Here is a 23,068-nt window from a genome sequence, read left to right on the forward strand (position 1 = left end):
AGAAATTGGCGATTCCATAGGGGAAGGTCACATCATGAGCCCTGCAATTGGAGAGATTATTGGGTTCGGACACCGGACACATTTTGCGTTAGGTACTTCACAGTACCGAGCAGTACTGAGCAGTATCGAGCTCGGAGTTGCTCGGTACTTCACAGTACTCATCTCAATCAAAGTTCAATACCGAGTAAGAAGTGATGTGACACATTTTTATTAGGCTCCGGATATTATCCAGTGTTCGAACGAATAATTTCCCCTGCTACTGCTACTGCTACTGCTACTGCTACTGCGGGAGACGAGAGCAACATGGCTTTGATTTTTTTTCTTCGATCGCACGTAGGGTGCACCTCAATCCCTCCGACATCGACGTAGGTAGGCTCTTGTGCGATCACTCTCGTAATATTAATGCTCGCAAACAATTTCAATTTTTTTTTTTTTCAAATACTGGTTCGAATCAAAATTTCAAATCACAGTTGAGCCAGATTCCAACCCGAGTTCATCGAATTGCGAAAGTTAACTAGTTTTTTCTCTTGGCTTCCTCCACCCCTCCCCCGCCGCCCTCCACCTTCCGCATCTCTCTTTCTCCCTCCCCTCTCTCTCCCTCTCAGGCACTCTGGTGGCACAGTGCCACTGCACGGATTCAGTGGAGGAGATACGCTAATCTTGCCGAAGAACAACGAACGGCCGAGTGAAGAACGCAAGAAAGAGGATCCAAGAAGAAATCAGAAGGTGAAAGCAAAGAGGCCTCCGCCCATCACACACCCACACCCACCCAACCACACACACACTCACACACACACACACACTCTCTCCCTCCATTATTAGATGGTTTGGAAAATTGGATCACGGGCTTTGAGGCTAAACGGTGCAAGCGACCGCCCTATTTTCTTCTCTTCTCGGCGTAGCATTGCATTCCTGAGGTAATTTTACTGAATTTTAAAAATGCTGGGGTGGATTCGAAGGTTGAATCTACTCTTTAGGGGTTTTTTCGCGTCCACTGAATGAGTGCTTATTCTTTTACTCATTCAAGTACAGTATATTACTATCAGCATCTTTATGAATTCCGATATATCCTACAGCTTATTTCATCGTGATTTCAAGAACCGCTAACAAGGATCAACAGCTCAAAATCAGCCGTAGTCCTTGGTTCAAGATCTCTGTTATATTGTGGGTCAGTGGCGCTCGCAATTGGTGGAGGGGATGAGATCTAATGAGGGTTTTGTTCGTTTGAGCTAAAATCCTGGGGTTTCGCATTGTGAGGTTGTGGCACTCGATCTATTTAAAGAAGTGCTACTCTTTTCGTGCTGATTGGTTTGCTTCCTCGAGCACTTTGTTTTTTCCTTTTGGCTGGTAAGATTTATTCTATCATTCATGAATTCTTGTAAACCTACTTAAGGAAGCTCCTTTATGGCTGCTCTCACTTTTAAGTTTAGGGGTTTTAGCTAGTATAACTGATTTGGTGATATCTATCTGTAATTGTTCAGATTTGCGTGTGCCACATTGTTTTGTTCACATATCAGAATTAGCAAATTGCGTATTTAGGAATTAGTCAGCCTCAGATTTCATTGCTGCAGGGAGACAGTACCCCGAATTGAGGCGTAGATCCGTAAGGTGGAAATCTGGTTAGATTTAGTCAATAGTGTTCATGCAGAAGGCTCGTGAACTTAGGGACTTGGTTTCTCCTTCAACATCAACGCCATCTTCTAAATCCAGGTATGCATGGGAGTAAAATTTGGTTTTGTTATTCCTTGTTTTGATTAAGAAATAGTTTCAGCTTTCTTTCATATTATGTCTCTGCCAAGCAAGAGCAAGCCCAGCAACATTTCTTCGCGAGGGTCTATTTTTTAACAATTATGTTTCCTATGTAGAGAGTTTGATGGAGGGGCTACAATGGATGGTCCTGAATCTACCATGGCCACCTTGGCGGGCCTTCTCGAGCAGCTTCATGCTGGGGTGTCCTCTCCACCTGAGAAAGAGATTATAACTGCACGTTTGCTGTCTATTGCTCGGGCTCGAAAGGAGGCAAGGACTATGATTGGTTCACATTCTCAAGCAATGCCATTGTTCATCTCCATGCTCAGGAATGGCACACCAACAGCAAAGGCGAATGTTGCTGCAACACTTAGTGCCCTCTGCAAGGAAGAAGAGTTGCATCTAAAGGTTCTTCTTGGAGGGTGCATCCCTCCGTTACTCTCCCTTTTGAAGTCCGAATCTTCTGAGGCTAGGAAGGCAGCAGCTGAAGCCATTTTTGAAGTATCTTCTGGTGGGCTCTCGGATGATCATATCGGCATGAAAATATTTGTCACTGAGGGTGTTGTGCCTACCCTTTGGGATCTGCTCGATCCAAACATAAGACAAGACAAGGTTGTTCAAGGCTTTGTTACTGGTGCATTGAGGAACCTATGTGGTGATAAAGATGGATACTGGAAAGCAACCCTTGAGGCTGGAGGTGTGGACATTATTACTGGTCTTCTATCTTCAGACAACACCGCTGCTCAAGCAAATGCTGCTTCTCTCTTGGCACGCTTGATATTGGCCTTTGGAGACAGCATCCATAAGGTAATAGATGCTGGAGCAGTGGGTGCCCTTCTCTCTCTTCTAGGCCATAATAATGATATATCAGTCCGTGCCAGTGCAGCTGAGGCTTTGGAGGCCCTTTCATCCAAATCAACAACGGCCAAAAAATCTCTGGTGGATGCAGGTGGCATAGCAGTACTAATTGGGGCCGTTGTAGCTCCATCAAAGGAGTGTATGCAAGAGGAATCTGGTCATGTGTTGCAGAAACACGCGGTCAACACTTTAGCAAATATTTGCGGTGGTATGTCTTCTCTTATTCTTTACCTTGGACAGCTAGCCAAATCACCTCGTCTGGCTGCACCAGTTGCTGATATAATTGGAGCTCTTGCTTATGCACTGATGGTTTTTGTGATTAACGAAGATAAAGTTTTTGATTCGGTGGAGATTGAAGGTCTCCTCGTTACCCTTCTGAAACCCCGGGATAATAAACTTGTTCAGGATCGCATTCTTGAGGCTCTAGCTAGCCTCTATGGAAATCCTTTTCTTGCCAATAGGCTCGAACATGCAGATGCAAAGAAAGTGCTCATCGGGCTGATAACATTGGCTGCTGTTGACGTTCAGGAACAACTTATACTTTCTTTGACTAGCTTATGTTGTGAGTCTGTTGGCATTTGGGAGTCCCTTAGGAAGAGAGAGGGTGTTCAGCTTTTGATATCTTTTCTAGGACTTTCTACCGAGCAACATCAGGAGTATGCAGTTGCCTTGCTTTCAATATTGACGGATCAAGTTGAGGAGAGCAAATGGGCCATTACAGCCGCTGGTGGTATCCCTCCACTTGTTCAGTTGTTAGATATGGGGTTTCATAAGGCAAGAGAAGATGCTGCTCATGTCCTTTGGAACTTGTGTTGTCACAGTGATGACATCCGCGCATGTGTTGAGAGTGCTGGAGCAGTGGCAGCACTCCTTTGGCTTCTAAAAAGTGGTGGTCCAAAGGGCCAAGAAGTTTCTGCAAAAGCACTTATTAAGTTAATACGCTATGCTGACTCTTCTACTATAAATTATTTGTTGGCCCTTCTCCTAAGTGACTCAATTAGCTCAAAGTCTCATGCTATCAGAGTATTGGGTCATGTGCTTACCATGTCATCCCATAAAGACCTCGTGCAGAAGGGTGCCCCTGCTAATAAAGGACTTAGGTGCCTTGTAGAAGTTCTCAACTCATCGAATGAAGAAACCCAGGAGTGTGCTGCTTCTGTACTAGCTGATTTGTTTAGCTGCCGGCAAGACATATGTGATAGTCTTGCAACAGATGAGATTGTCCATCCATGCATGAAGCTTTTGACAAGCAAAACTCAACTTGTTGCTACTCAGTCAGCCCGAGCTTTGAGTGCACTGTCCCGTCCAAACAAAACCAATTCTCCAAATAAGACTAAAATGTCCTATATAGCAGAAGGTGATGTTAAACCTCTAATAAAGATGGCAAAAACATCCTCAATAGATTCTGCTGAAACTGCAGTTGCTGCTTTAGCAAATCTTCTTTCTGATCCACAAATTGCAGAAGAAGCACTCACGGAAGATATTGTTTCAGCTTTGACAAGAGTTCTGGGTGAAGGTTCTTTGGCTGGAAAGAAGAATGCTTCGTGTGCTCTAAATCAATTGCTGAACCACTTCCCAGTTGGTGATGTTTTTACAGAAAACTCAGAGTGTAGGTTTGTAGTTCTTGCACTTGCTGAGACCTTGACTGGCATGGACATAAATGGGGTTAATTTTTCTGATCCTTTAGATGCATTAGCATTGTTGGTTAAGACAAAGCAGTGTGTGAAATTTAAGTATCCGCTATGGTTTGCCCTTTCTGAGTTACCAGCCAGCTTAGAACCATTGGTCAATTGTTTAGCCAGTGGTGGTCCCTCTGTTCAGGACAAGGCAATTCAAATTCTTTCTAGACTTTGTCGAGATCAATCTGTCATACTCAGTAATCTTTTGGTGGAAAGATTGGGAAGTATCGCTTCTCTTTCTAATAGAACTGTGACGTCATCCAATATCGAAGTAAGGATTGGTGGAGCTTCCCTTATACTTTGTGCTGCAAAACACCACAAACAGCAGGCATTGAGTGCACTGGAGGCATCTGGGCTTCTAAATACACTCATTTATGCACTGGTAGATATGATAAAGTGTCCCTCAAATTTTAAAACTTCAGAAATTGAAGTGCGAACGTCAAAAAATTTTATGGAAAGGAGCTCAATTCATCATTTGATTGCTCCTGATCCTGCTGCTACCTTGGCAGGCGCAGTTTCCTTGTGGCTACTTGTAATAATTGTCTCTTACCACATAAAAAGCAGAATTACCTTTATAGAAGCAATGGGAGTTGAGGTAATCTCAGACAAGCTGGCAGGCTATACTATCAATTCACAGGTTTGACTGCGAATTGCCTTTTTTATTTTATTATTATTTTTTGAAGCATTGTCTACTTGTTCAAGTAGAAACTTAATTGTCACATCTGTGAAGTATTGTTTTATATTTTATCTGCAGCTAATAAAACTTTTGCCCTATGTGCTTTCATAATTCGTCTACAATTATGCTCATTTTACCTGTCAGGTTTTAGTTTCATTTCTCACTAGTTTGATCTAGCCTTTTTTTTTTTTTTCATTTTTCTTATTTTCATGCTTACTCATTTATCCTTACCTTTCCTTAATATCCTAAACCCTTAGTCATCTTCATTGATAGCTCTGAGTAATTGATCACGATTTTCTCAATGCATAATATATTTTCGTTAGAACTTAGAAGCCCTAAAATATTTCCTTCAAGCGTCATGGGTTTGTTTTTTGATATTTTTTTGGTAATGTGTGGACAATAAAAAATCTGAACCGTACTTTGGAGCACCTTTTGGGAATAATAGTGTTTGATGAATTGGTTAGTGGATATTAGTTGTTTATCATGATAGATACCTAAATTAAATTGAACCCAGTTAGCATTTGTCTCTATTATAATTCATCCATAAATAATTACTTTCTTGGCATGCGGAATTACTGATATGTTGCCATGGATATTTTTAAGGTTTAAGATTTTTAATAAATATTTTGTATGTGACAAAAAATCATTCTATATGCATGCAATATAACTCAAATGATTAATTTTAGACAATTATTTCCTACATGTGAGGAAAAATAAACATAGAAATTAATTTAGATGGGAATCCTTTGGACTTCTATTAAAAATAACATTTTGAAATTCAAGATCAAGAAAAACATAGTGTATGAAATTCTATTAAAATCAATCCACTCTTAAATCAATAACAAAATAGCAAGCCTCTCACTTGTATAAAAAGATAACCACTCTAAAACCCTTCAAATCTCCCACTTAATAGACGAATTAAATTTTAGAACTAGAAAAAATAGCACATCTAACTATAAATATCATCCACATAACAACTATGTTTTGGACATGCTTTAGTCTCTCATTTATAATGCCAAAATCAATTGTAATTCCCCTTTCCACTGGTCACGATAGACCAAATAAAACATAGACATTTTTTTCTCCTGGAATAGGATACATTATTGAAGAATCACTCGCAATAGTCGATATAATTTAGCAGTAGAGGAAGAAATCCTGCCAAAGCTCAATAAAAGGCCAAGTTAATCACCAAAGCCTTACAAACCTAACAGAAAATCATTAGAGGTGATAAATGTGCTACTAAAGCTACTGACGTAGGATAAAAGGATCAAAACCAAAACAGGGATGCGAAACCCACTGAACAGTGGAAGGACCATATAAGCCACCAAACAAAGGAATTTAGGGAATTCTAGAAAGCCATTGCGAATAAGGAAATCAGTACAAATCATTGAAATCAAGCTTCATAATAGGGTAACTATCAAGGTGCATACATACAGCTTATTATTAAAATTAACTCGTGTTAAAATATGATAAAAATAAATAAAATATGCAATTAAAAGTTCATCTTATAAACTTTTGTTTGTCTAAAAGCAAGCATTGTGTTTACCATGCTTGTTGGCTTAGAAGGCTCCAACAAAATTTTCAGTTGATTTTTGTCTAGAAGATTTGAGCGTAATTATTGAAATTTACGAGTCATTATGTGTTGACATATCCTGCTAGCCTGTTTGATATCTTTGATATCCACCATTTGTAGTAAACATGATTTCGTCACTTACTATACAAGATTTGATGAGGACATCGAAGATCAACGGCTACGATCGTGTCTATTTATTTTCATGTATTTTATTTGTTATTTGTACTTTTCCATTTCTACCCTCACTTGAGGGCTTTGTTTTATGTTTGCCCTAGGGGCAATTGTGTCTTTTTATTTTCCTCATGTATTTGGCTATTTAAGCCCTCCCCTTCCTCTTGGAAAGAGGATGATGATTATTGATAATGAAAAGTTTTATATTCTTGTTGATCTCTTAGTGAGTTTACGTGATCTCTTAGTGAGTTCATGAGAGGAGAAGCCCGAGGAGGGTAATTCGCAATACCCGTCAATCTTTGGAAGAGTCCGAGGTTCGCGGTTCTCACGATCTCTGTGTGAGTTCGTTAGTTATCTCTATATTTCTCGTATATTCTTGGATATCTTCTTTCTCCCTTCTTCAAGCAACATTCTTCTTCTCCACCACAATCTCCCGCAAGCAATGACCAAGAGTTGGAAGAAGCCGAAGCTCCCACTAGTGCCGCCACCCTCGGAGCCCCATCCCGTCGGCCACCCTAGCTCCACCGGCCGGCCACCTAGCCGTCAGCCTCTCCCCTCTCCACCACTTCCCCCACACCTCCCTTCCTTAGCCTTCCTTGGAATTTGAATTTCGAAATTCAAATTCTTTCCAAATTTGGAAATTCCATTTATGGGAAATTTTTTTGAATGAATTCAAATTATAATGATTTCAATTAAATTTCCCTCCCACCCCAATTATAAAAAAAAAACTGAAATCTATTTCAGTTTTCAACATTAAACTCTCTCCCCTCCTCTCCTTGCCGCCGGCCTTCAGTGGTTTTTTTTTCCAATTAATTCCCTCATTAAGGAATTAATTACAATTAAAGCTTGGATTCAAAATTCAAATTGCCCCATCTAAATTCACTCAAATCTGAGATTAATCTTGGAATAAATCTGTCATTAGTTGAGGGCCCCATTTTATTATTACCAAGCTCCTTTCTCTCTCCTTATGGCCGGCCACCTCACCCCATTGCTCCTCTATTTAATTGCCACATCACCACCTCTTGAATGCCTCCTCTCACATAATTAATTCCAGATTTCTTTAGTTTTAATTTCAGATTTCAAATATCTGAAAACTGAAACGGCTTCCCTCTCTTCCGTTGTTATTGAATTTTCTCTTCCAAGTGATGCAAACGGGAGTTCCCTAAACTCTTTGCACGTGGCCCTCAACCTTCCCCTCATCTTCTACCTACTGCCCACTCCTCATTCCAGCAAGTTCCCTTGCTAACCAGCACCCAGGAAAACTGCAGGCTGCTGTCCAAGGTGTCCAGCAGCACCAAGAGTAGACCGAATCCTGGCAGACCCGTATTGGGTGCTGTCCAGGACTTTCCACGAGTCCAGGCTGCTGTCCCAACTGCCGTGATTGTTGTCCAGCGGGCTCCGCACCTTTCCCTGGTTGTCCCATCAATTGGGAGACTTCCAAGGGCTGTGAAGGAAGTTCAGATTGCTGCCCAGGCTGGAGAAAAGGGGCTTAACTGCTGTCTTACTGCAGAAACAATCATCACCGACATTGAAGTGTCGTATCTTCTATTTCTTGAGGGTAAACTCTTCTTCCAAACTCTCTTATCTTCCTAGTTTACTTTTCATTTATGGTTATTAATGGATTCATGAAGGTCATGTCAATTATTCGCCGCTAGAACCTAGTAATAGGAAGAGTTGTGTGAGGGATCTTCTCATAGCAACTAATCTTATTGTTAGTATTGAAATTTCTCGTTGAAACCACTCATGTATGCAAAGTAAGACTTAGTTGACTATTTAATGATCTCAACCTCTCGCATGTGTTTAACCTAAGCTAAGTACCATTTAATATTTATCTTATCGTTCAATTCCGCATAAAATCTTACTTATTATTGCCTCTAGATCTAAGCGTGCAAACTTCATTAAGAAAATCATTTTCGCATGGGATTATTTCACATCAAGATTAGAATGACTTCAGAGATTATGTAGATAATGTGTTCGAAGTGAATCTTAAAGAGATAGAAAGACAGAATAATTTAAAGTACTAACTGATGATTCATGATATAAATTCAAATCAGAAGCATTATAAATTAGGATTTATGACTTTATAGGATTGTTTAGTGTTTAAAAGTTCTTGTGAAAAATATTTTATATTTTATCGCATGTTTTTAATTTCACATATTTCATGTTCACTTCTTTAGTAGCTTTCGGTGCCATAGTTATGTGAATTTTCCTGACACTCACATCCATGTTATGTGAATGAATGGTTATACAAATTCATTAGGTCTATTCTTTACAGGAAGATCAATTGGATCTATAGGTTTTTTATGTTTAAATGCTGAAACTATTTAAAAGGATTCATGTTGATAAACCTATTGACATATGGATTGCATGCAAACTTAACTATGGGAAATATCTAATCCCATTAAATTTATACTCACTTATTAGATAGTGAAATATATCACCCAAATTTTTATTAAATATTTTAGTCTGATCATTGCTTTGTGAATGATAAGTACATGATAGTTTTAATGGAGTTAAACATATGTTTTATAGGGGTTTTCCAAAATGACTCGGACTATTTAAATATAACATCAAATATAATAGATTTAAGTAAATATCAAATGTAACAGATTTAAGTAATCCATACGATAAAATCTAGATCTATGGGATGCATCAATGATATTATTTAAATAAAGAAAATGTGTCATTAAAAAAAATGATCCACTATGATGAAGATAGAATCATACTTCTTATAAGTTTTTGATAGCCTAACTCACAATCCATACATGTGTATTCCTAAGTTTATAAGGAATATAAAATCCAACATTATTTCTGTTAAAATCCAAGGTGTTCAACACAGATAAGATGCAACGGCTACAATGCATGATCCGTGGGGCGCATGACTCACCCCACAATTCTTTCCATGTTCGGGTAGCTAATTTAGGAAGGATTATATTAGAGTTATTATGTAATTATTTGTTTATACATTAAGATTTCTTATATAGATCTATAAATAGGGAAGAAATCATGAATAAATGAAGCTTTTCTTCTCAAACCTCTTCCTTTCTAACATGGTATCAGAGCATCAGAGGAATTGAAGAGGAAACTATCGTGAAAAAGAGGCCTTCATTGGCCTAGAAGCTTGTTGTCGAAACCAACAACTTTAACCAATTAAATGAGCAAATCAAATTAATTTAAATAATTAAATAATTTCAAAATACATTTAAAATTAAAAATTTAAACTAATTAACTAAGTAATAAAATTTAATTTAAATCAAATTAATTAAGCACCCAATTTAAATAATTTTAACTAATGAGCTGAGTAGTTGATTTTAAATTAAAACTTAACTTCAATTAAAAGTTCACTTAATTAATTAATGCAATTAAATTAAAATTAAATAAAATAATTTCAGAATAATGTTCAAACTAATTTACTATGTACAACTCACACTAAAACTCAAACTCCTAAAAAACAAACCAAAACACAAAACATAAATAAATGCTCCAAAAATCTTATTATAAACCCAGCTGCTGGTAAGCTCCAAACCCATGGTGAGCTCTAACTCCTGGAAAAAACTGCAACTGCAAGCTCCAGCCTCTACAACTGCAAGACCCAACCCCTATGGCTATAAACTCCAACTACTGTAACTGTTGGCTATGAGCACTTGCAAACAAGTAGAAAACAATCAGCACATAATAAATAAAATTAATACTGAAAAGTAAAACTAGCAACTAAATCTAACTACTACAGCTAGAACAAAGTGCTGAAAAGCAAGGTAAAGAACAAACCATAGTGCTAAAGTAGTGTGACAAACTATTGTAGTAGAAAAGCTACAAGCACAAAACAACAAGCACAATATTGAAAGCTAGGGTATAAAATAATTGTTGGCTAGTAAGTGTCAAAATAACAATTGCAGGCTAGTACTAAGGCAAAGCTGGCAAACAAGATAATGACATTTGTGTCAAAACATTGAAGTGTCTAAAACATTAAACTCCTAACTCCGACAATTTTCAATGAAAGTCATAAGTCTGACTTTAGGAAAATTCTTTAGACAAAAATGACTTAACCACTAATCGCTGATTAAAAAGATGATAATTTCTAATAGAAACTGTAAGTCTGATCTCTGAGAAAAATGTTTAGGTAATAATATAACCTTAGACCCTTCACACGGGCATCCTGATTTATATGGTAAGATTGTAAGATTTACCATACGAGCCACTTAGCTTATAGGGCTAGGTTGTAAAACCCGTTGTTATGCAACTTCTAAATCTAGAAGCCATAAGACCTATCTAAACATCTAAACCCCTCACGGGCATCTTAGTCTATAGGGTTAAGTTATAAGACCCACTATTTGGGCCACCTTTAATCAATGTTTAAAATTGCGTATTCGGGTATTGAGGCGTATTTCATTCGTGAGGCGAGGCGTAAGCCTCAAGGCGTTTTGAGGTGTAAGCCTCAAAATCAAAAGATTGCGTAAACATAAAATGATAAATTTTTTATATACTAGTGAATGAATAATATAAAACATAGAAAATATAAGATATGAAGTGAAATCAAAATATCTCAATAATAAGACAACATGAAATATAGTTCAACTCAAAATTCTATCTTTCCCAAATCCTAGTATTCTTTTCATTAACATATAATTCCAATTTCAAAAAATAAATGGCAATCCCATATCACTTAAAAACTCATAAATCATCAGCTCTGTCATCACTAAGGGGTTCTTAATCATCATTATGGCGAACTACTCTTTCCCCTTCCTCCTCTCCTATAGAGTCCAATGTCGGGCATTTACTTCAAGATTTATGTAAGTTTTAATATATATAGCGTAAGGCGTAAGCCTCATGCCAGTGAGGCGAGGCGGGCCTCAAGGCGAGCCTCAAGCAAGTTGAGGCACAAGCCTCATAATAAAAACTCGAGGCGTTTTTTACTGGAATTGCGCAAAGGCGAGCCTCATATTGCGCAATTTTAAACCATGCCTTTAATAGAGGCTATAAGACCCACAATTGGGGTTACTTTCAAATGAAAATTGTTAGCCTCTTCTCAAATCCAATCACACGGGCAACTCTTAACCAGAGCCATAAGACCCAACCCAAACCAAACAAAATTAAAAATTAACATTTTCCACTTTAGTTTACTCGGGATCCTTGAGAGGAGATAATCTATAGCTGCTAATTAGATTCCATGGACACTAAAATCAATGGTTGTTAGTGTTGGTAGACTGAAACTCACGGTATACCCAGGACGACGAAATCATAGGATCTTGATTGGGTGTACCTTCATTCCCCATAACTAAGATTAAAACATTGTTGTACATTTCCACACTCCTTGCACAAATTAAATATATTTCATCATTAATCGAGCGCTCTTCTAATGCGTTAGGAAGAGTAATTAACTAGGGGAGCTTGCTCTCATAGGAAGTAGGACCCAGATCTAAATCCAATCTACCTAAGGGAAAATAAGGAATCTTAAGCTTGCGAGAGCGAGGTTCGTGCCTATTCTATTTTTCCTGAGCGAACACATCTAAAGAGAAATAAATTTGAGTGATTTTTACTTGCATTCGTAGATGAAGATTAGGAGGATGAAATGTTGTTGTAGGTTAGGGAAGAAGAGGCGGGAGGGAGAAGGCTCATTTAAGTGATGCTTGGCTGCAGGAGTAAGGAGAAGGTGTGCGGCTAGCTTCTCATGAGGGAGGAATTCAATGCCATTTTGATTATCTTATGTAATTCTTGTCTTGAATCAGTGAGCGTCGCAAAATTTTTGAGTTGATTGGTTACCAAGAGGGGTGTCGCATGATTCACACAAAGGGAAGGGCAATGGTCTTTGTAATTTGATTGAGGTATTTGAGTGGTTGGATCCTTATCCAGAATACTGTAAATACCAATGTTTTAAACCTGGGATTGTATTGACGCATTCCCTGCAGTGCTATGACAATCATCTCTTTGCTCCCCTGCACACTCCAGCCTTGTCATCCTTAACATTCAGAAACTTCGTCACTTTATTTTTCAGTGCCTAAATACCAGCGCCCATGGAAACTTTCCCCTTCAAAGAAAGAACTGAACATTTAGCTTGGATTGGTTTGAATGAATTTGGGAGGAATGCAAAATAAATTTTACTTTGTAAGTTCATATTAGATATTTGGTTCCAATGTAATTCATTTTAATTGGATTTACATAAGAATTGCCAACAACTGTTTCTCTTTTTCCTTAAACAAGTCTCTAGCCAGTCCTGCTGAAAACTTGGAAGAAAATTTTAGCGGATCATTCATGTGAAAGCACATGCATGCCCCCTCAACAAAAATAAGAAGTTGATTTCTTATTGACCAAATATGATAGAAAAACTAATTTGCCACTCAATTTTTTCTCAGACAAACAAGTTGGTGAAAACCAGTTTAATTCAGTTCCTTTGTCAGTTTTTGTTTCCCTTTCCATTTGATTTCTTCTCTTTCAGTTCTTTAAGGTTTAAACCAAACAATGCCAAATGTAAAAGCGTAATAGATGGTAAGAGAAAAATTAAGAGATGGTGCATCAATTGATATAGGTAGGGATGAGAAGAGGTGAAAATAGTGTGCCTGTAGTTCCTTGCTGCTGCTAGCCATACTTCAGCGGAATCTTTCTTTTTTCACGTGATTGTTGCTATCTGACCTCTTTTTCTTTTCCTAATAATAGCACCCCGAGCTTCTATTGAAAACTTCTGTTGTTGGGTATGGTCATATTTTAGGAGAAAAAGGAATGTTTCTAACAGTCTTTATTGCTGATTGAATGGAGAAATGACTTGTAGAGGAAAATCTCCAAACAAACTGATCGACTTAGAGGAAAGAGGGGAATATCCATAGCTTTTATGCAGTCTACAATGTCCCTGTTCAAAATGCTTTATAACTCTAAGAAGCTCTAGGAAGCAGACTAAATGGGTAGGGTCTGTTGCGGTTGGATTCCAAAATAGGAGAAAAAATGAGTTTGTCCTGCTTAAGACTTGGCCGTTGGCTTTACTGTGGCATCACATCATGGTTTTTAATTCCCTTGCGGGGTTGTTGTTATGTCTTTTGGATGCTATGGCCATCCGTTTACTACTGGGCTCCAAGCTTTACGTTCTTACAATTATACCTGTGAAATTGTTTAAGAATGTGAGCGGGAAATTAATCATTATGTTCTATTTTATTTTATTTTGAAGCATTTCCGTTTATCACTTATTAATTCCATTTATGTTAAAATGACTATTTATTTTAGTTGATATCTTGAGCTATATTTGGCCTATTTCTCCATCTGAAAATTCTCTATACAGGGCGAGTTTGACGATACAGAGGGTGTATGGATTTGTGCCCTGCTTTTAGCTATTTTATTTCAAGAGGAAAAGGTTATTCGGTCACCAACAACCAACAAAATAATACCTTCACTATCTTGCTTGCTGATGTCAGATGAAATTAATGAAAAATATTTTGCTGCTCAAGCAATTTGTAGTCTTGTTTGTGCCAGCGATGAAGCAATTCATCTTGCTATTGCAAATGCAGGTTCTGTTGGAGGACTAATCAGCTTAGTTGGTCATGCAGAATCAGAAACGCCGAACCTTGTTGCTTTGTCTGAAGAGTTTAATCTGGTGAGAAACCCTGACAACATTGCACTCCAGCATTTGTTTGAGGTAGAAGATATTAGGATTGGTGGCATTGCTCGCAAGTCAATACCCATGTTGGTGGACCTTCTTAGACCAATGCCTGATAGACCAAGAGCTGCTCCAATTGCTGTTCATCTTCTGACACAGATAGCAGAAGCAAATGATGCCAACAAATTGGTTATGGTTGAAGCTGGAGCTCTGGAAGCATTGACCAAGTATTTGTCTTTAAGTCCACAGGATTCCACCGAAGCCTCCATAACTGATCTTCTTGGGATCTTATACAGCAATCCGGACATACTTCAACATGATGTTTCTTCAGGTTCATTGAATCAGCTTATAGCTGTTTTACGGTTGGGGTCTAGAAGGGCTAGATTTAGTGCTGCAAGGGCTTTGCAGGAGCTTTTTGGATCGGAGGATGTCAGAGATACTGAAATAGCTCGACAAGCTATTCAACCATTGGTAGACATGCTAAATGCAGGATCTGAGAGGGAGCAGGAGGCAGCCCTTATTGCACTGATCAAACTGACTGCTGGAAACATTTCGAAGGCATCAGCTTTGACTGATGTTGAAGGGTCTCCACTTGAAAGTCTCTATAAAATTTTAGTATCCAGTTCTTCTTTAGAATTGAAGACAAATGCTGCACGGCTTTGTTATATTTTATTTGGAAACTCAACCATCAGGGCTATGCTCATTGCATCACAATGTGTACAGCCCTTGATTTCACTAATGCGTTCAAGCAATGGCGAAGCAATAGAGTCTGGTGTACGTGCTTTTGAAAGGTTGTTGGATGATGAACAACACGCAGACATTGCAGCTGAATGTGATGTTGTATCACTCTTGGTTCAATTTGTTTCAGGGTCAAACCATCAACTTTCTGAGATCACTATCAATGCTCTGATTAAGTTAGGAAAGGATCGACCTCACTGCAAACTTGACATGGTGAATGCTGGAATTGTTGATAATGCACTTGAGATGCTTCTTGATGTGCCAGGCTCGTTATGCTCTTTGATCTCTGAGCTTCTCCGAATTTTAACGAACAATAGTGGTATTGCTAAAAGTGCAGATGCTGCAAAAATGGTAAAGCCCCTTTTCTCAGTCTTACAGCGTACAGACATCTCTTTGTGGGGACAGCATAGCACCTTGCAAGCTCTTGTGAATATATTGGAGAAACCACAGAGCTTGGCTATCTTAAAATCAACTCCGAGCCAAGTTATTGAGCCTTTGATATCATTCCTAGAGTCACCATCCCAAGCCATTCAACAGCTTGGCACTGAGTTACTGTCTCATCTTTTGGAGCAGGAGCATTTCCAGCAAGACATTACCACCAAAAATGCAGTTATTCCACTTGTTCAGCTTGCTGGCATTGGGATATTGAGTCTGCAACAAACAGCAATAAAATCACTTGAGAGTATCTCCTTGAGCTGGCCAAAGGCTGTTGCTGATGCAGGGGGCATTCTTGAGCTTTCTAAGGTAATTGTTCAGGATGATCCTCTGCCAAGTGCTGCACTGTGGGAATCCGCTGCACTGGTTCTGTCAAATATTCTTAAATCAAATCCAGAGTACCATTTCAAAGTCCCACCAATAGTGCTTGTGAGATTGTTGCATTCCACAGTGGAGAACACGGTAGCAATAGCTCTGGGTGCTCTCATTGTTCAGGAGAGGCATGATCCTTCAACTGGTGCACTGATGGCTGACTCAGGTGCAGTAGATGCACTCTTAGAGCTGCTAAGATATCATCAGTGTGAAGAAGCTTCGGCAAGATTAATTGAAGCATTATTCAATAATCCAAGGGTGCGAGAAAAGAAAACTTCTAAATATGCAATAGCTCCTCTATCTCAATATCTGTTAGATCCACAGACCAGATCTCAGCCTGCAAAATTTTTGGCAACTCTTGCACTTGGTGACCTTTTCCAGAACGATGGACTTGCAAGAACTAGTGATGCTGTATCTGCATGTCGTGCTCTCATAAGCCTGCTTGAGGACCAACCAACTGAAGAAATGAAAATGGTGTCATTATGTGCATTGCAAAACTTAGTTATGCACAGCAGGACAAATAGGCGGGCAGTTGCAGAGGCTGGTGGAATTTTGGCGCTACAGGAACTATTACTGTCACAAAATGCTGAAGTCTGTGCACAGGCTGCATTGCTGATTAAGTATCTATTTTCAAATCATACACTTCAAGAATATGTGTCAAATGAGCTTATCAGGTCTTTAACAGGTGAATTAGTTTTTAAAATTCATTGTGAGTAGTTCACCATTAGGATGCGGGGATAAAATTAATATGCAAGGAGTAGAAAGGAGCAGAATAGTGCGATAAAAAGCACATTACAAGAGCTGTACAAAAAAGAAAAACATAGTTAACACCTCATGTGACATTCAACATGAGTGAATGAAGAATAAAGCTTCATAAAGCTTACCACCATTATTGTAAGGATAAGTTTAATGATGATGATGATGATGGTGATTTAGCTCAAATCGAAATTAATATGCAAATTACTAAGTCATACTTAGCTCATTGAAATTAAATATTATTTCTTATGAAATTTTATTGACCCATTTGGTTTGCCCCTTTGCTCTATTTTTTGTTAATGTTGGTTTTTTGGAGTTAGCAGTATCATATTTTGTGTGTATTTTTTCTTAAAAATCAAACTTCATTAGTTCCTGCAATTCCTAGTCTTAATCTGCTACTAACATGGCTCTTTTTGCAGCTGCATTGGAAAACGAGTTGTGGTCCAATGCCACCACAAATGAAGAAGTTCTAAGAACTATATATGTGATATTCTCAAACTTCAAAAAGCTACGAACATCTGAAGCGGCTCTGTGCATTCCACAATTGGTTGGTGCACTGAAGACTGGAAGTGAGCCTGCGCAGGAATCCGTGCTTGACACTCTTTGCTTGTTAAAAGACTCATGGTCTGAGATGAATGAAGATATTGCAAAAGCACAGGCTCTAATTGCTGCTGAAGCAATACCCATACTTCAATTGCTCATGAAGACTTGCCCACCAAGCTTTCATGAAAGAGCGGACAGCTTACTGCACTGCTTACCTGGATGCTTAACAGTGACTGTTAAGCGAGGAAACAACTTGAAGCAGACCATGGGGAATACAAATGCATTTTGTCACTTAAAGATAGGAAATGGCCCTCCAAGGCAAACAAAGGTAGGCATAATTTGGAAATGTTTCAACACACACACACACACATATATATATATATATATATATTTGGACAGTTAGGGGATTCAAGCCCGGGTGATTTGGGAGGAATTTCTTCCATCGACCACTCGGCCGCAGACGTGATATCTATCCTTTTCATAATACACAATAATTTCTCTTTTTATTCCTGTATCTCAGGTGGTAAGTCATAATACATGCCCAGAATGGAAGGAAAGTTTTACCTGGGCTTTTGATGTTCCCCCAAAAGGACAGAAGCTTTATATTCTATGTAAAAGCAAAAATACATTTGGAAAGGTAAAAAAAGAAGAAGAAGAAGAAGAAAAACGTGATTGCAATTCATTTTTATATTTTTTGGATCTCATTTTGCCTATTTATTTGTAGACTACTCTTGGAAGAGTAACCATCCAGATTGACAAAGTAGTGACAGAGGGACTGTATAGTGGGCTCTTCAGTCTAAGCCATGACAGCAATAAAGACTTGTCAAGAACACTTGAAATTGAAATTCTGTGGTCAAATAGGATGTGTGGTGACGAAGTGTGATTCTTCAAAGTGCTGCAGTTGGAATTTGATCAATCAGATCTTAGAAAGCAAAAGCGTAGTAGCTGAAACGTCTTTGCCTAAAGTGCTATTTGGGCAGAAGAGGAAATGTGTACACCTATGGAGCAAAAGCTCGGCATTCTACAGTGATTGGCGTCCTGAGTGAATCAAATACTACTGAGGTTTGAACCGGATGCCTATAATGATATCCTCAATTCTGCTTTTCTTTAGGTTTTGTACAGATTAGTTTGTATTTGTTTCTACTACGATTTCATGATGGTTAAGAATGCCATTATAGATGGTTTGATGGTGCTGCTTTCTTTAATTGATACAAGGCGAGCACCATGGTCTCTCTCTGTATTCATGTTATCCAAAAGGCAACCCATTTGCAACAAAATTCGTGCAGATAGCAATTCTGTGCTTTTTAGTAATCTTATCCTACAGTTGAATCATTCTGTGCAGATGTTCTACCTGGAAGATTGTTTTGGAAGTTCAAGGTATTTGCGCTTGTTCAGTCTTAAGGTTCTTTTAGGAAGACCTGAAAGCTTACATATCAAATTAGCGCAATATTTTACCATCTTGCAATGTATGAAAGTTTTTATTTTGTTTTCTTTTTATTATATTCGATAGTTTAATATAAAAATATTGAAAAAGTGTTTTATTTTGATTGGAGGAAAATTGCTGTAGAAATAAATGCAGAAAATCTGGGAAATTATAGAGTTAGCGGTTTGCCCCTTGAAATGCGACGACCTAATATAAATATATCTTACTCAAAGCATGAGGATTAAAAAATAACGTCTTATTATTGTCCCATCACCTCATCATCAAGCCACTAGTCCCATCGCCCTTCATAAGTCGTCGAACGCAGCTAAGCTTCTCTCTCTCTCTCTCTCTCTCTCTCTCTCTCCACTTGTTTGCTCTCTTCCTCTTCATCTCTTACCAAAATTCTTGAACATCGGCTATAGTCCCTCAAACCACCGTCGTCTGCCGACAATAGTCTTTCATACCACCGTTGCTCACCGGCTACGGTCCCTCCGACCACCATCTTCAGTTAGTTATGGCCCTTCGACAACCATTGCGTGCTAACTATGGTCCCTCTAACAATTGTCTCTTGCCAACTATAGTCCACTCCAACCACTGTTGTTGTCGACTAAAGTCCCTTTGACTCAGTCGCTTGTAAACTATGCTCCTTTGACCATCATCGCCTGCCATCTAATGTCCCTCTAATAATTGCTTCCCGAGGGCTACGGTTCATCCATCCACCGTCGCATGCTGATTACGGTCTCTCTAACCACCGTCATTCGCCAACTATGGTCCCTTTGACTATCGTTTCCCCTCTAATTATAGTCCCTCCGACTACCATTGCCTGCCAGTTATGGTCCCTCCGACCACCATTGCATGCTGATTACGATCTCTCCGACCACCATCATTGGTTGATTATTGTCCCTCCCAACAATCGTCTCCCGCGGATTATGGTCCCTTCGACCACCTTTGCTTGCTGACTACGGTCCACTCCGACCATCAGCACCCGTTGATTATGATCCCTTATGCCACTGGTGCATGTCGATTAAAGTCCCTCTGACCTCCGTATCTCGCCGACTATGATCCCTCGAAGCATCTTCACTCACCAACTAAAGTCCCTCCAACCGCCATTGCCCGTCAACTACGATCCCTCTGACTAGTATAGTACCGACTACAGTCTCTCCAACAACCCTCACCCTCGACTGCGGTCCCTCTGGCCATCGTCAACTATTGGGCCACAATTGCTAGTCAACTATGGTCCATTCAACCACCATCATACACTTATTACAATCCACTCCGACCATTGTTACATGCAGACTACGATCCCCCCCGAACTCCGTCGCCCACCAACTCCGATCACCATCTTTCGCTAACTATGTCCCTTGGACCACCGTTACCCCAAGACTATGGCTCATTAGGCCACAGTCGCTTGTTAACTACGGTCCATCCGACCACCATCGTACACTTACTACAATCCACTCCGACCACTGTTGCCCGCAGACTATGGTACCCCCAAACATTGTCGCCCGTCGACTACGATCCCTTTAACCACCTTCACCCATCAAACTATAGTCTCTGAGACCACCGTCATCCGCCGACTATGGTCCATTCAACCACCATCATCTTCCAACTAAGGTCCCTCAAACCACCACCACCCACTGATTACATTCCCTCATACTACCCTCACCCGCTAATTATGGTGTCTCTAACCATCGTTGCTTGCCAGCTACAATCCCTTTGACAACTATCGACAGCTGACTATGATCCCTTTGACAACCATCGTACACAGACTATGATCCCTTTGACCATCATCACCCACCGACTATGACACACTTTAACTACCATTACCCACTGATTATGGACCCTTTGACCACCGTCAAAAGTCCCTCTAGACTCCCTTTCCTACCGACTAGGGTCTCTTTGACCACCTTCACCCATGGACTATGGTCCCTCCAACCATTATCACACGTAGATTATGGTTCCTTTGACCACCACCACCCACCAGCTACGGTCCCTCTGACCACTGTCACCCGCGAACTATGGTCCCTCCGACCCTCGTCGCTCTCCGACTATGGTCCAGCTCGAACATCGTCGCCCATTGACTACGACCCCTTTGACCAACATTGTTCGCCGACTATGGTCCCTTCGACCACCATCACTCGTTGTGGTCCAATCCGACCATCATCCCTTGCCGACTACTGTCAACTCCAACCACCATTGCTTGCCGATTACAATCCCTTCGACCATTGTTACCTGCCAACGAAAGTCCCTCCGACAATTGTTGCCCGTTGACTATGGTACCTCTAACCATCGTTGCTCGCCGACTATTGTCCCTCCAACCACCGTTGCCCGCTAAATACGATCCATTCAACCACCATCGCTTGTTGACTATGTCCTCATACCACCGTCTCTAGGGGAGGCTCTGTAGTCAGCTGAGGGTGGGAAATTGCCACCCAAAAAAAAAAAAAAAAACGATATCATAGGAAAGAAGAAAACTATAGCTGCAACAAGTAGATAAGGTGTTTCTTTAATACTATTTTAGGTATATAATGTACTGTATATTTCCCCACCTAGCAACCCTAATTTTACCAAGTAAGATAAATAAAACTTACCCTACATGGCTACGTGCAGCACCTATGTTTATTCAAATGAAGAATAAAATTGTAGCTGCGCATGCGCCTGTCGTTAGAACGAAGAAAGTCATAGCCCTGAACCCACAGAGCTGGTTCATTTGTTACTGTTCCCACATGTGCACGAATTTGCAATCTTCTCTAGCTAAAACATGTAAGGTGGATTCCCTATTTAGCAATTTTTTGGAGCAGGTAGAAGCCCCCAATTTGGGTTTAACATAAAATAGTCGCCATAGTCCAATTACAATTCTACAACAACAATAACAAGCCTTTATGTCACTACGTGCGGTTGGCTACATGAATCCTTTTTCTCCATTGTATCATATTAAAAGTTAAATTCTTATTTAAATCTAATAAAGGAAGATCATTTCTAAAATTTTATAACCAAATCTTTTTAGGTTTTACTCTATCTTTCTTAACATAAGTCAAATCTAATACCTCTACTTTTCTAACCTTGTCATCAGAAGGCCGCCGTTTGATGTGACCAAGCCATCTAAGGCGCTCTCTCTAATCTTATCTTATATTGGAGCTACTCCAACCTTTTCACGTATATGCTTATTTCATATCCTATCTCTAAAGATAAAGCCATCCATCCACCTGAGCATCCTCATCTCTACCACACTTAACTTATTATTATGCTTCTCTTTTAATGGCCAACATTCGTCACTATAAAACATTTTAGGCCTCACCCCATCTTATAGAATTTTCCCTTAAGTTTCAGGGGCACTTTTTTATCACACAATAAGCCCGGTGCATTCCTCCACTTCAACCATCCAACTTGAATTCTGTTGATAATATCCCCATCTATTTCACCATCACTCTGAATAATATATCCAATATATCTAAAATGTGTACTCTTATTAATGACTTGATCGCTCAAAGTCACAATCCTCTCACTAGGTCTATTACTACTAAAATTACACTCCATATATTCCATTTTAGATCTACTCATGCGGAAACCTTTAGACTCTAAGGTTGACTTCTATAATTCAAGTTTACCTTCAACTCCCTCTCTAGTCTTATCAGTAAGAAGAATATCATCAACAAAAAATATACACCAAAATACATCATCTTGCAAATGTCTAGTGAGAACATCCATGACTAAATCAAAAAAGATATAGGCTTAAGGCTGATCCTTGATGTAACCCAACCGAAATTGGGAAATACTTGGTCAAACCACCTTGTGTTTGGAAACAAGTAATAACTCTAGCATATATATCCTTAATGATTTGAATATAAGCATGATTAACTCATTTCTTTTCAAGAATTCTACATAGCACTACTCTTGGAACTTTATCATATGTTTTTTTCTAAATCAATAAATATCATATGTAGATCCTCCTTATTTTCTCTATATTTCTCCATCAAACCTTAATAAATGTATGGCTTCCATAGTCGATATACACGACATGATCCAAATTGATTTTGAGAAACATTAGTGTCATGCTGCAACCTATGCTCCATAACTCGCTCCCATAGTTTTAACGTATGACACATTAACTTAATTCATCTATTATTCGCACAATCTTGTGCATCACCTTTATTCTTAAAAATATAAATTAACACACTCATTCTCCACTCATCTAGCATCTTTTTAGTCTTCAAAATAGTATTAAAAAAATTAATAAGCCAAGAAATTCCTTCATCTCCTAAGCATTTCCACACCTATATTGAAATATCATCAGGTCAACAGCTTTTCCACCCTTCATTTTCTTTGAAGCCTATCTAACTTCGATTTTACTAATACACCGATAAAAATATAACCTTTATTTTCATTTAGGGTGCTAAGGTCACCATAGTCAATCGTATTTTTACATTCTTCATTAAAAAGTTTAGCAAAATATCTCATCCACCTTTGTTGAATATCATCTTCTAAGAAAAGTATTTTTTGATCTTCATCCTTAATA

At 39.1% G+C, this 23,068-nt stretch overlaps 1 protein-coding gene across 3 annotated transcripts; it reads left to right on the top strand.

The window, feature by feature from the left end:
• Positions 1-271: 271 nt before the first annotated feature.
• LOC110098641 (protein CELLULOSE SYNTHASE INTERACTIVE 3) lies at positions 272-18,461 on the top strand. 3 transcript variants are annotated; one of them, XM_020825533.2, is made up of 9 exons: positions 272-369; positions 606-917; positions 1,077-1,347; positions 1,482-1,710; positions 1,866-4,923; positions 13,971-16,515; positions 17,006-17,457; positions 17,650-17,766; positions 17,854-18,461. In XM_020825533.2, the coding sequence occupies exons 4-9, from the start codon at positions 1,643-1,645 to the stop codon at positions 18,010-18,012; spliced, it is 6,399 nt and encodes a 2,132-aa protein (XP_020681192.1). In that variant the 5' UTR covers positions 272-369; positions 606-917; positions 1,077-1,347; positions 1,482-1,642; the 3' UTR covers positions 18,013-18,461. The 3 variants fall into 3 exon arrangements, with proteins under 3 accessions (XP_020681192.1, XP_028554304.1, XP_020681193.1); XM_028698471.1 differs by lacking the exon at positions 606-917; XM_020825534.2 differs by lacking the exon at positions 272-369 and having other exon boundaries at positions 388-917; positions 1,572-1,710.
• The last annotated feature ends 4,607 nt before the right edge of the window (positions 18,462-23,068 follow it).

This window comes from Dendrobium catenatum, unplaced genomic scaffold, assembly GCF_001605985.2.
Source record: "Dendrobium catenatum unplaced genomic scaffold, ASM160598v2 fragScaff_scaffold_1089, whole genome shotgun sequence".
Taxonomy (NCBI): Eukaryota; Viridiplantae; Streptophyta; class Magnoliopsida; order Asparagales; family Orchidaceae; genus Dendrobium; species Dendrobium catenatum.

What these genes read in the sequence shown, in the direction of transcription:
- LOC110098641 (XM_020825533.2), top strand. Translation starts at nt 1,643, where the DNA reads ATGCAGAAGGCTCGTGAACTTAGGGACTTGGTTTCTCCTTCAACATCA. An exon ending in GCTATACTATCAATTCACAG is followed by an intron (nt 4,924 to 13,970) that starts GTTTGACTGCGA and finishes TTCTCTATACAG; the next exon opens with GGCGAGTTTGACGATACAGA. An exon ending in GCCCTCCAAGGCAAACAAAG is followed by an intron (nt 17,458 to 17,649) that starts GTAGGCATAATT and finishes CCTGTATCTCAG; the next exon opens with GTGGTAAGTCATAATACATG.